This window comes from Drosophila persimilis, unplaced genomic scaffold, assembly GCF_003286085.1.
Source record: "Drosophila persimilis strain 14011-0111.01,24,50 unplaced genomic scaffold, DperRS2 tig00000431-arrow-pilon, whole genome shotgun sequence".
NCBI classification, from domain to species: domain Eukaryota; kingdom Metazoa; phylum Arthropoda; class Insecta; order Diptera; family Drosophilidae; genus Drosophila; species Drosophila persimilis.
In genome coordinates, this window is record NW_020825312.1 from 3292407 (window position 1) to 3306640 (window position 14234).

Below are 14234 nucleotides of genomic sequence, written 5' to 3' on the forward strand. Positions count from 1 at the left end.
TGCGACATGCGGCGACGGAGAGCAGACAGAGCCGAGAGTCTCGTTACGCTCTCTCCCTCTCCCTCTCTGTCTCTCTCTCTGTATCTGTGTCTCTCTGTCTATCTTCCTCTTTGCTGTAAAGTATCTTTACATGACAAACCAGCTTAGCCATGTATCTGTATGTGTGCGTATCTGTGCATTTGTTTGCCTGTCTGTGTGTGTGCTCACGATGTGGGAAATAGTGAAAAAGAGCGCAAGTTGTTCGGACAGACCAGACCAGACCTCAGACCAGACCTCCCCTCGAACCCGCTCTCTGGTGGCTTTTTCAGGCCTAACGCAAAACATTTTGAGGTAGGTTGGGAATAGATTGGCAACAACCTGAGCAGACAAACGCACACACATGCACACATGCACACATCGAGTGTGCGCGGAAAAACTTAAATTTCTCGTTTCGTGGCAAGAAATTAGCAAATGATTTTCCCATTTTTTTTTTCTCAATTTTTTTTGTTTAACCCAAATACGGTTTTGCCTTAGAATTATGTAAGCTGCTGCCTGGCTGCCCGGCTGTCCGGCTGTCCGACTGTCCGGCTGCCCCATATACTATATATTGTGGCATATACCAATCCGTGAAGTATCTTTTAGATTTTGTAATCGCTTTGGGCTCTCTTTTTCCTCTCTCTTGTGGGAGGTTGTAGGTTCGTTCTCTTGGCACTGTCTCTGGAGTCCCAGTCCCCTTATCGCCTTATCGGTTGCCTTATTGATTGGCTTCGATAATAAGAAAGTCAACGCTAGGCAGGGGGTGTGGGGTTGTGGGGTTGTGGGGGCTGTGGGGGCTGTGGGGGACCCCTTCTGAATGCCATTTCTAGATAGATAGATTATGTCAGACCCCCTCCCCCCCGCCATTGCGAACGTAACGCAATTACAAAATCGGATTAACGCAATTCGAGATACTATATTGAGCAAAATGTAGACAGGGGGCTGCAGGGGGTTGCAGCTAGTGTGGCAGTGTGGCACAGCAGTGGTTGCACATTTTGCTCGTGTGTGGCATTGCGGCCATATGGTCAGCGCAGTTCTCGGATCGGGTCAAGGCCCCAACGGCTTCAACTTGTTGCAAAATGCCAGAACAACGGCTCGTATACGTAATGTTCTTATGGGAAACCCAAGCCCCAAAACGAAAAGTAGATGCTAAAACTTTCCACGGGGCTATCCAGGGGGTATTGATCAATTATGCTGGGAATTTCCGAGCAGCAAAACCGATTCTCATGCAATCAACACCTTTAGGGCCCAAAGATGGCGCGTGACAAAAGTAGCATTTTGTCAACCACTAGAAAGTGCTAATTTGTAGCCAAAAACTATGGGAAGTGACCGAATACTTAACGATAATTAGACAAAAACAAACAGAAATCAATATACTGGGGACAAAAGGAAAGAAAACAATCGCCAAAAAGATTATAAAAACGTACATATGTATGTATAAAATAAAGATCCACATAAGCAGCTGACTCAGAGTCAAATTAAGAACAAAAAAAGGTTTATAGGAAATATCGGTAAGCCGAAACGTTTACATTCGATAACTGGTTATGCGGGTTGGGTTGTAAAAATCCCATATATTGTACATACATACATATACGATTCTTATATGCAAATAATTTCAAAGAAATGTATAGCATTTATGGAAACAGTTTTTCGCAGAATGTAGATCCCCGCGAAGCAGTTTTAAGTTTTGAACTGATATTAGAACCCTATATGAAAAACCCCTATATATAATGTACAGATAAATCCACAGATTCGTTTCCTTTTATGCTTAAACACACACACAAACATTTGTACATTAATAATGAATATTAATCTACCAAATTTATATAAAATATTCAAAGTAAAATAATAAAAACAAAAGAATATGATATGCATTTGCAAAGCCATTAAAATGTTGGTTACAAAATCAAATCAAGTTTCAACAATCGCAAAAATAACAATAACAACAAATTAAATATTCAACAACAAATTGGGTCTGGAGGCAAATGCGTCAATCTATATACATATGTACATATGTATGTATGCACCATATATACCCTGCAATAAAACCCATTAAAATAAATAAAAGTACTTAATGACAAATTAAAAAAGATTTCAGCTAAAATGAAACAACACAAACACAAAACAAACGAATATATATTTAGAAGAGAAAAATTACATTATATTTTCGAGATTGATAGATTTTCGAGTATAGAGAAAAAAGCAGAGTCGTAAAAAACAAACGAAAAACAATGCAAACAAAAAAAGCAAAGCAAATTTCTTAATGCGGAAATATTGGGGAAGAATTTTGCATCTGTACGTGTGCGTGTGTACATATACATATGAAATGCATATGTGTCCAAAAATTTAAGGCAAAAAGGCTGAAAAAAAGGCAAAGAAATTGCTTGATATGCATGCCCGTTCCCGTTCCCGATCCCATTCCCATTCCCGGTCCCGTTCGTGTCTGTGTGCATGTCTGTGCGTGTGCAAACAATGAGAATCATGTTTGCTTGTGTGTGTGTGTGTGTGTGTGGCTCTGGCTCTGCGACTCTGCGACTCTGCGCCTCTGCCTATGCATGTACGTATGTATGTGTGCGAGTGTTTGTGGTTGTGTTGTACGCTTTTTGGAAATTCAGTCTCAAGTTCAAGGTCTCGCGGATAACGCACACACACACACACACACACAAGCCATGGCAGCGGCGACGCGACAGAAGAGCAGGAAAAAAGTGAGCAACAAGAGCAGAAAACAGCTTTATTCTTTTCACCCATACACACACACACACACACACACACACACACATAGAGGCAGCGACGTCGGCATAAAAGCCAGAATAAGCAGCAGAACAGGAATTTGGAGAGAGGAGAGATGGAGAGAGAGAGAGAGAGAGAAAGAGAAGAGTAATGACAGCAGGAACAGGCAGTGTCAGAGGGAGGGGAGGCATGCTTCTGAATGTGCGAAAGGGAAAGGAAATGGGAATGGATGGGCTGAGGAATGCGAGTGGGAATGAAAGAGAGACAGGGAATGGGAACGGGAATGGGAATGGGGAATATGTGTATATGTACAATCAGAGTGGGAGCGAGACAGCGACAGGGAATGAGAACGAACTGCGGAATGGGGATCGTGCAAAGGCTGATCTGATGGGCAGGAAGAAGAGCGTGGGCGCGGGCGCGGGCGAAGAAATGGGGAAGACACATTTTGGGGAAGAGGAGACATTCACCAGAAAAAAAAAAAAAAAAACAAAATACGAACAACAACTAAACAATTACCAAACAAACACATAAATTATAATATTTAAATATAGAACTTTTGCGTTGTTGTCGCTTTTCTTCACTCCTGTTGCTGTCTCCCTTTCTCTCTGCTTCTGTTGTGGATTTTGTTTTCGTTTCTTTGTGCAGCCTGCAGCCGAAGAAATCAACTTGAATTTTTGCTTTCTTCCACACAGATACACACACATACACACACAGACACAGGGCAGACATTGAAAGTGCAATAAATTGTATTATTATGATTATTGGCAATAAATAAATAAATGTGTATCCCATTACGCCCCAACCCAACCCATTCCATTCGCATCCACAGCCCCATCCCCCAATCGCCATCCAAATCCCATTCCCATCCACATTTCGATTCCGGTTTGGCGCAATATTGCGCACAAGTGAAATTATCGATACAAAACCATTTGTTTCTGTTGCCATATCCTGTTCCAGTAGTACCCAAGGGTACACATCTACCCATACATATGTACATACATATTCTGTTGCAAGAGGTGTCGAGTGGATCATTGGACCATTGGTTAGAGTTTAATGTACTGCCACAATCCGACGATTTATCGCACAATCGGATATATTTTACAGGCAGAAAAGATCTAATGGGGATCTATTCTTATTATATTATAGGGTATCTTGTAGTTGTTTCATGACCAAGTCATTTCTGTTTATTTATTTTGGGTAATTGTACAGCCATCCATCCTTCCGTTAAGCACTACACAAATAATAGTTTTTTGATGAATAGAATTTGTTTATGTCGAATATTTATTAGTTTATTTATTTATTTATGTGCCTTTGCTGGCGGGAGACGGCAGCTATGACTATTAGGATTATTTCCAGGGAATCACCAATTTAATTCAAGTTTAAAGATTAGCCAAATATGTACATACATATTTCTGTCTTTCTTCGATACTCTTTTGCAATCCAAGCAGGCATTTCAATATTTATTTATTTCATTAATGTTTTCCCATGTCATTCGATCCGCCATTCCCCAACCCCAACCCCAATCGCAAAGCCGTAATCTCTCGGATACCCAAAACTGTGGAATATGCAATTTCATTCGCTTACTTTCCACTGATTAATGTCTGTTAAAGAAAAAAAACAAAGTGAGGCTCGAAAAATGAATTCCCCTTTGAGGGAACGCGACCCACACACAAAAATTCACTCTTTTTTTTCATTGCTTACCAAAAACCGCCCACAAATCACACAAGAAATGTCGGTCCGAATCGAGTCGCGAGGCACATCAAAAATAGGCCAATAGCCAAAATCCCATAAACAATTACAAGCTAAAGTTTTTGTTGTTGTTGTGGCTGCAATTGTTGTTAAGCAGACAGCGGAGCAGCTTCTACCGCTTTCGGAAACGAATTGTACGAAAATTGTAAACAAATTTTGAGCGGCAACAATAAAACAAAAACAACTCCTCCGATGACGCCGCCTTATCCACCTTTAAGCACACACAAACAACCCAAGCAAACCCGTAATATACATACAGAGAAAAATGCACAAGTGTCAATTGAAGATTATATGCTCTTTCATTCTTAAATGAATGATCTTAAATGGGTTATTTTTCAACCAAAAAAGAAATACTTACTTGTCCAACGAAAGTTGGGTGGATCTATGGCATTAAATGATCTTCTTACTACTTTCTGCCGAATCTTTTCTAAGTATACCTCTGGGAAAGGACATAGCTGTCCTATAGTTCTCTGCGTTAAAACAAAAAAAACCTTCGACTGAATGGTAGCACCCTCTGGCAAGGGTATATATCATATATGTACATATGTATATTACAGTCGGCACTCGCATATCAGCTTTATATGGCAACAAACTAATCATACCCACAACAACAACAAAATCCAACAAACAAGCAACAAAAGACCAACGATGGCTCGTACCTACATTGACCTACTCTTGCTGCCACGCCAAATGCTATGCTGCGCTGTCCGTCCGTCCGTCCGTCCGTCCGTCCGTCCGTTTGTCCGGAATTGTGATGTAACTGTCCCAAAATGCCGCGCACATATCAACGAGCGGCAGTTCAAGTCCAAATTGGTGGCGGGACTAGGGACAGCGCCGCTGGAAGTGATTCAAAATTCAACGAAAAGAAATAGCAAAAAAACAACAACAACGACAACAGCAACAGCAAACACATGCACATGACTTTACCGTTAATTTCTTTGATATGTCTATGCGTGCTGTGTGTGTGTGTGTGTTGGTTTGCCAATTTCGCTTTGTTTTCTCGTAATATATTTAATTTTTTGTTGTTTTTTTTACATGTATTTTTTATATTTTTTTCTGTGTGTGTGTTTTGTTGGCTGTTTTGGTGGGATTTCTGTTGATGTTGTTGCTGTTGTTGTTGGTGTTTTTATTAGACCGCATTTTTAGAGGTCAGCGCACATTTGGCGCAGCATTGCAATGTTTCGTAGGTTTTTTCCTTCTTTTTTTTCTGTTTGTTTATGCACCATTAAAGTTGAACGTTCGTCTGTGGGCCCTGCGATTGCCCCTGGGTCCCACTGAGATAGTACAGTGAAAGCTCTTGTCAGGCGGACAGCAGCAAGGGAATGTGGGGGGCTGTGGACTGAATTTCTCAGAGCAGGAAAAGGAATCTTAAGAGTCCATCAGGGTGTGCTTAGTGTACGTACAATTCCCTGGTTTTCTCAGAAAACTAATTCTCATACCACTGCGTATGTGTAATATGAGTTCTCTGGAGTCACACATACGCGTAGTATGCCAACAGGAAGTAACCGCACACGTTTCGTACGTGAATGCCTGCAACAATCCACAATCCAAACAAGTGTATTTTAATTTAAATATTCAATTGAAAATTATACACATATATTCTATAATAATAAGTGAATTTCCTTTAAATTCGGTAAAAACCATGCCCTGCAACCGAAATTACACGTGAATTTATTAAGTGAGGTATTTCGTAAGCATTTCCCTGCTCGAATGTAATCATTGAGAGAATTTTTCGCTTGTGCGGACACCTGCACTCAATTTTGCGCATACGCAACGTATGCCACAGACAAAAACACGTGAGCCCCGACAGCCCCTTTAGCGGATTCAACGACAAACTTGAATACAAAAATAAGCAAGAACAACTACACATAGAGAATGTCACGACTGTGGGCTACCCTGTATTTGAGGAAAAAGATGCAATTTTCAAATGGAGCAGCTCCCTTTTTACCAAGTTTTCATTTTGGCTTTCGACAATATGCCCCGCGTTCAGCACGGCCACAGGGTATTGGCATACGAAAAAGTATGGCTGCAAGTGACGGGCATTTCCGACAGCCTCTCAACTTCGACAAGCGATTAAAGCCTGAGTAAATAGAGAGCAGGAAAACCGAAAGGAAAGCAAATTTTCAACTCAACAAAAACTCGGCGAAAATTTAATATTTATAATTTCCGTTAAAAACACAAATCGAGAGAACTGTAGCTTTTTGGGGCTGCAACAGAGGGGGTGGCAGACTGTGTGTGTGTGTGTGTGTATGTGTGTGTATAGGCTGGCGCACAGCTGTTTTGTTGCCGCGCGATTTCCGTGGGGTCCACCTTCTATTCCCCTCCCCTCCCCTCTCCTTGTCTTGTGTTTTTGTGGGTAAATACGCTTTTGTGCCATATTTTATTTTACTTTTTAATATTTCTCTGCGGCGGCTTTTGAGTTTTTATTTGTGTTCATGTTTTTACATGCTTCTCGTTCACCCACAACGGAATGAACGGAATAAGCGGAGCGGTGCGGCGTAGTGTGGTGCGGGCGGGCGGGCAGGCAATCAAAACGAGACGATGTCGGTCGTCTGTATTTAAAAAGCTGTAAAAAGCACACATACACACACAGAGAGAGAGAGAGAGAGAGACGTACGTACAACATGCAATAATGCAGCAAGCAAAGCATAAATTGTAAACTCGTCGTCGCTCCCTCCTCTCCCTCTACTCCTCCTCCTCCTCCACCAACAGCAACAGCAGTGCCGACAAGCCTTGACCTGATTTCTCTTCCTCTCTTGCTGCCAATTGTATGCCTGTGTGTGCTTGTGTGTGCGAGTGAGTGAGTGAGTGAGTGAGTGTGTGCTTGCAAGCTTCATTGCGCTGCCAGCTTTGACGCTCGCTCGCTGCGGCCCGCCTGCACTTTGCATTTGCCAGAGCGAGACAGCAGTGATGGCATGGGCCGTGCGCCGCCGCCGCCGCCGCCGCCGCCGCCGTCGCCGTCGCTGTCGCAGTCGCAGTGTGTGAACAGCTTGACATTCAATGCAATTTTTTTGCATTTTTTTTTTTTGCTACTGCTGCTTCTGCTGCTGCTGCATGAAATAAGTGAAAATGCACTTTTACTTTTTAGCAACAACAATTACAATCAGAGAGAGAGAGGGAGAGAGAGAGAGTGAGAGAGCGAGCGAGATGGAAAGAGAGATTGCATTGCAAAGGAAAGTGAGAAGCCAACGTTTTTTCTTTTTTTCTTACTTTTCTTTTGGCTTTTCCCTCTCCTTCTTCCTCTTAATTTTCTGCAGCTTTTAACGGTTGTTGCTGCGAGTTCATGGCTCCACAAATTGGGGCATTTCAATTGTTGTTTGTCGTTTGTCATTTGTCGCCTTGTTGTTGTTGCTATTCCGCTCCGCTCCATTCCATTTTATTTTATTTTTATTCCATTCCACTCTTTGTTTATTTCCCCCCCCCCCCCCCCCCCCCCCCCCCCCCCCCCTTGGCTGCAATATTTCTTCCAACATGACATTTCTATGAAATTATGATGCGAATTTTTCGTATTATTAGCCCCTTGGACAGACATTTTGACAGCCGTGAATGGGCGGAGGGTGGAGGGTGGAGAGTGTTGATGGGGAGAAGAGAAGTGTAGGAGGGACTGGATGGGATGGGATGGAATGGAATGGAATGGGGGAGTGCAGCGCAAAGATTTATGCGAGCGCGGATGAGGTTAAGCATTTCATTAATTGAGTGCCAACGGTGAATGGTTTGCTCCAGGGTTGTCAGTGCTCAGATTGAGAAATCCACTTGGGAGATTTAAAGAGATTTAAATGTGCTACTGTTATGGGAAGATCTATGTATTATTCAAAACGGTAGTTCTGTAGACATTTGCAGAGGCCACATAACATCATTTACAAACGTTCCAAAGCTGTCAGAATGCTTGAGATATCTCTCTAACATGTATTGCAGAAACTTTTCTAGTGAATATCATAACAATCTATAGGTATACTATATACAATCATTATGAGTGGGTCATTCCCAGTCATAAATATGTTTTATATTGAGTGTTAATTTATTGTTATTCCTACAATAAATTTGAACTAAGGAAAACCTTTCCTCTCCTTTTCCAGATACCGAAATTCCTATTGTCAAACAATCGACGAGTCCAGCACCACAGCAACAACAACAGCAGCAGCAGCATCAGCAGCAACAAATCCTGCAGCAGCAGCAACACCAGCAGCAGCAGCACAACGGAACCGCCTTTGGTGGTGGCACCACACTGCTGCACATCAAGACGGAGCAGAACCCGTTGCTCACGCCGCTCCAGCAGCAGCAGCAGCAGCAACAGCAACAGCAGCATAGCTTACATGGAGGTGCAACGGGCGGCGGCACCAATGGTGGTGGCAATAACGGGAACAACAACAACAGTGCACACCAGCAGCAGCAACAACCACTGGCCATACCGCACCGGCCCCTGTTGCACAATCTGCTCAGCGGCGGCGCCATCCACAATCCACATCACAGGAACTACACGACGGCCACAACAGGTGAGTGGAAGAGGCGGCAAGGTGAACCACTGCACACGCCCTCGACTCGATCCAAGCCGCATATACATATATCGATTGCTAATTGCCTTACTCTTCTACTTCTTTTTCTTTTCCTTTTTCTTTGCCTTCGACTTTGACTTCGTCCTCGTCCTCGTCCTCGTCTCCGCCGAATGGTGCAGGTTCATTTCCGCCCAGTCCCGCGGATAGCGGCGTATCCGATGTGGACAGCTCGAGTTCCGGCGGCCAGCCCTGCGCCGACGAGCTGAAGGCGCGCCTGGGCATGCCCGCTGCCACGTCAGCATCGGCAGCGGCGGCAGCAGCAGCAGCCGCGGCGACAGCGGCGCACCTCCACACGGGCACCTTTCTGCATCCGAATTTATACCAGAACAATGCCGCGAATTCTCTGAGGAACATATGGAATCGCAGTGTTGGGGGTGAGTATACATGCATACATATGTACATATGTATGTGTGTACATATGTACTTTCCCTATATGGGTACTGAGCGGTGCAACAAGGGCAAAGGTTCAAACAGTTCATGACGATAGAAGGACAATAGAGTTTTCGGTTTATAATAGAATTGTAATTTATGGAAACTCGGAAATTCGGATTAGGGAATGAGTTATCCCTTGTCCCTTGTGTTGTTAGTTCATGGTACATAATACCTGATGCTAGTTGATATCTGTACCTATTGGGGACTAGTACTATTTGGGGGATGAGTTATTGTCGCCAGATATCCTGATGGGAAATAGTAATGATCAATGCTTCTATGCCAGGAAGGCATTCCTAATGCGAGGTAAATAGAGACTCCCAAATGTCTCCACCACTCGATATACAATCGATTAACAGGACGAAGCTTCTGAAAGATTTGATTATTCCGGTAATCTCTGTGAATCTCTTGTGGCATAGATAATCCGCTGAAAATCCACCTTCCCGTGATGGAATGGGTGCCATCGCTTAGCTCTTTTTTTCGCGAAAAAATGTCAAGCAGGGGGCGAGAGCAAACAACTCACTCACAAACACACACACACACACACACACACATAAGCATATGGACATGTACGCTGAGAGCCATCAATTGCAATGAGAATGTGTTGCACTCGCTGCTTTTATGCTCTCTCTTTGCTTGCGTTTGTGTGTGTGTGTGCTCTGCTGTATAAAAATCTGTGGTCATCGACACATTGCCTTTGCGCAAATTGTGAAGGTCACAACGACAACGACAGCGACAGCGACAGCCAAAGCAACAGCAGAGACAGCGGCAGCAGCAGAAGCAGCGCCAATGTGGCAATAACGAGGGTAGGGGGGACTTCAGCTCGCAGAGAGAGCGCCAGCAACAGCAACACCAACGCAACTGCAACCGACTCCTCTCTCGGCAGCAGAAACGAAACGATACGAAACGAAACGAACGAAGACATACACGAAAGCGTGCGTTGCTCTCTGACGTACGTGTCTGTGTCTTGCTGGGAGCAGCAGAGTCGGAGAGAGAGAGCGTGCTGCTGCTGTGTTGCTCACTTTTGTTTTTATTCAACACCCAGTCCACCACCCCCCCGACCGACCCCAGCAACTGGCGCAGGAATTGGGCAACGTTAACGTCGGCTGCGAGAGCGCGAGCGACTGCCGCAACAACGCCGGATGTAAAAAAAAAAACTAAACTTAGTAAAAAGACAAAAAAATATTATACCTGTGTGCACAGTGGGACAGATCAGACGTTTAAATGGAGAAATTTGATTTGCAACTAACATTTCATTCCTTTTGATTTTGTCGCTTGCAGTGCCCGACAATTACTATGGCAGCAGTGGAGGCGGTAGCGGCGGCGGCGTCGGCAATCCAGGGGCGCCCGGCAACCCCCCGACCCCCAGCTACCTGACAACGTCCTACTTCAACGCACCGACGCAGCAGCAGCGAAGCTCTGCCGTCAACGGCTATCATTCCCTGCACCAGCAGCAGCAGCAGCAGACGCAGCAGCATCAATCCCAGCAGCAGCAGCAACAAGCGTACGCGCAGCAGCAGCAGCAACAGCAGCACCCGCACTCGCAGCTGGCGCCTCCCTCGCATCCACATCCGCATCCACACCAAACGCAGCAGCAGCACACGCATTCCACAATCGCCAATGCAGCGGCGGCAGCAGCGGCGGCCTCCGTTGTGAGCAGCAGCAGCAGCGCGGTGGCAGCGGCCGCCATGCTTAGCGCCAGTGCAGCGGCGGCGGCCGCCTCGCAGAGCGTCATCCAACCGGCGACGTCGAGCGTCAGCTATGATCTCTCCTACATGCTGGAGCTGGGCGGCTTCCAGCAGCGGAAGGCGAAGAAGCCGCGCAAGCCGAAGCTGGAGATGGGGGTGAAGCGGCGCAGCCGGGAGGGCTCCACCACCTACCTGTGGGAGTTCCTCCTGAAGCTGCTGCAGGATCGCGAGTACTGTCCTCGCTTCATCAAGTGGACGAACCGGGAGAAGGGCGTCTTCAAGCTGGTCGACTCGAAGGCGGTGTCGCGCCTCTGGGGCATGCACAAGAACAAGCCGGACATGAACTACGAGACGATGGGCCGCGCCCTACGCTACTACTACCAGCGCGGCATCCTTGCGAAGGTCGATGGTCAGCGACTGGTCTACCAGTTTGTCGATGTGCCCAAGGATATAGTTGAGATCGATTGCAATGGTGTCTGAGAGAGGAGAGGCGATCGGCAGGATCAGCAGGATCGGGCGGCTGTAAATAGATGTAATCCGAGATCGGTTCAGATCGGATCAGATTCAGATCGATGGCAATATGTTCTGGGGAGCGTAATAACCGTAATAACCGGCTAGCGGCAATAGTAGCAAGGGATGGCTACGCGAGGGAGGGATGGATTTCCTTGTATATTGTATGTGTTGAATTTTTTTTCATTATGTCTAACGCGGAAGAGTATAAATTACATAGAATAGATGATAGTCCCAATATACCCCAGAGATATACCCTGTACCACTGTACCCCTGGTCCACAGACACACACACACACACACACACACCCACACACGCACACACACAGACATACACAGAGAGACCCTACATAAATAATGATCTATTCATTGGCGTTAGTGTTGTACTTTTAACTGTAACCTTAACTATAGTTCTAACTGTACGATTAATGAATAATGAATATTGTTATTATTGGTTATTCTATTATTATCACTATTATTAGTATGATGATTATTATTATTGCGGATGGAATGGACCGACTCTTACAGATATTCGATATATTCGTGGTACGCGGATGGTGTACATTCATAGGAGTACAAGTAGATAGTACGAGTACATATATATATATATATATATGTACATATATATGTATATGTATATGGGTACGTGGACGCATAGCTGCAAGAAATTCTCTATCACTATCCATCTATCCACTGTATATGAGTATATTATTTTTTTTTTTTATTGTGTATGCCCTTAGCCTAATATTATCTTTCAACTGCCCCACATCCCCCCAGCCCCCGCTGCCGAGGATAGGCCAGGCACTGATCGGATCTGGGATCTGGGATGGGAATGAGGATGCGTCTGTGTCCTGTGCCTGGGCTTGTCCTTCGGCTAATTGTTTTTGTTGCTTATTTTATTAAGAAGAAGGAATGAAATTTATTTTTTCATAGTTATAGCTATTTCTACGAGTATATTTAGGTTATTTATTTAAGTTTTTCTCCTTACCCCGCTTACCCACATCAAAAATCCTACCAAGCTACACTTCCTAACTGAAGCTACAGTAAGCACCCCGCCCCGTCTTCACAAACTGGTGGTATAAACTTTCTTGTAATTATTATTTCATAAGTTTCGTATAATTTTACGCAAAACTCACAGGAAAAATATGAAAGGAAAGAGCAGAGAGTAACTAATTTTTCAGGGCTTCCCCCCACTCGAGGGACCCGCACTCCATAAGCAATCGTTTAAGCAGTCCTAGAACACCAAAACCAAACTCAAAAACTCTTTCGATCTGAAGTTTAATATATTTATAAAGCGTAAACCTAAACGTAAAAATAAACCTTAACTTCTGTATTCTTGTAAACGTCACACTGCCACAAAAACCGAGACAAACAGAACCAAGATTTTGACAAATAGTTTCAACAACTGCAACTGCAACAGCAATCCTCAATGCAACACACACCCTTTACAAAAATTTCAAACACTGCCCAAACGTGCAATCTCTTGAAAGCAGACAAAACATGAATAAGAGAGAAGAGAAACCAACTCCTAGTTCTTTAATCTACATCTCTATATACTAGTTGCGTTCTCTAAGTACCTTTATCTATTATTATTATTATTATTATTCTTACGAGTACGTGTACGTGGAATGAAGATGGAAAATCTACAATATTTCATTTTGTTTATGATGATTGATTGGTTGATTGATTGATTGGATGATTGGATGATGCAAATAAACAAAGTGAGTCTTGAGTTCAACTCTGTTCATTGTAAACATTTTTTTGTATGATTATTTTTTTATTTTTAAATAAAATTATTATTTCAATTTCTGCATGCGTTTTATTTACACCTAAATGAAACCCAAACCCAAACGAGAAACCAGAAACCAGAGAAAATACCCAAGAAAAATGAAAAGAAGGGGAAAAATGGAAGAGAAATTGAGAGTAGAACTGTAAGCAAAAGATATGATATGATATGATATGATACAAATATATGGAACCCGCTACAAATTTGGAATCTAGATATACCTCCCATGACAAGTACATAAGTACATAAAGTTACATAAGTTATAGTATATATTCAAAGTCTATATAGGATAAACGATATTTACGAACGATTCTATTGAGCAGATCGCATATTTTAGATAAAATCTGATTGGTGTACGAGTTTTTTTTTAGTGATAAGACGGACAAAGGACACACACGACACGAATCGACACCAATTCACGAGGTCTCAGTTTATGAGGTTTCCCCACAGATCATGGATTTATAACATACATATAAACATGTCTATGTCTATGTCTATGTCTATTTATATAGATTAAGCCATCGCATCTACCATTATTTAGCGTACATCAGTTATTAGTTTTTAGTGGATACATATTCCCATGTTATAAGGATGCTAAATGTTAAGCACACACCGACACAGAATCGAATCGAACCAGACATTCAAAAGATTGACGAATCAAGTACAACGAAATCAGTAACCACGAATCTGAGCCACTCACACCCTGAAGGACGCAGCTTTAAACCAACATTAAACAAAGATAGGACTTCCTCATCCAACATGAAACCATTCCTCA

The 14234-nt window shown here is 43.5% G+C and overlaps 1 protein-coding gene across 2 annotated transcripts in view; it reads left to right on the forward strand.

Moving 5' to 3' along the window:
• The window catches only part of LOC6595914 (ecdysone-induced protein 74EF), a 39649-nt gene extending 27389 nt beyond the window's left edge, over window positions 1-12260 (forward strand). For both annotated transcript variants that reach the window (XM_026989813.1, XM_026989812.1), the window contains 3 exons: window positions 8571-8987; window positions 9167-9421; window positions 10758-12260. In XM_026989813.1, coding sequence (XP_026845614.1) covers window positions 8571-8987; window positions 9167-9421; window positions 10758-11644 — 1559 coding nt within the window. In that variant the 3' untranslated portion in view covers window positions 11645-12260. The remainder of the gene's footprint in view (window positions 1-8570; window positions 8988-9166; window positions 9422-10757) is intronic.
• The last annotated feature ends 1974 nt before the right edge of the window (window positions 12261-14234 follow it).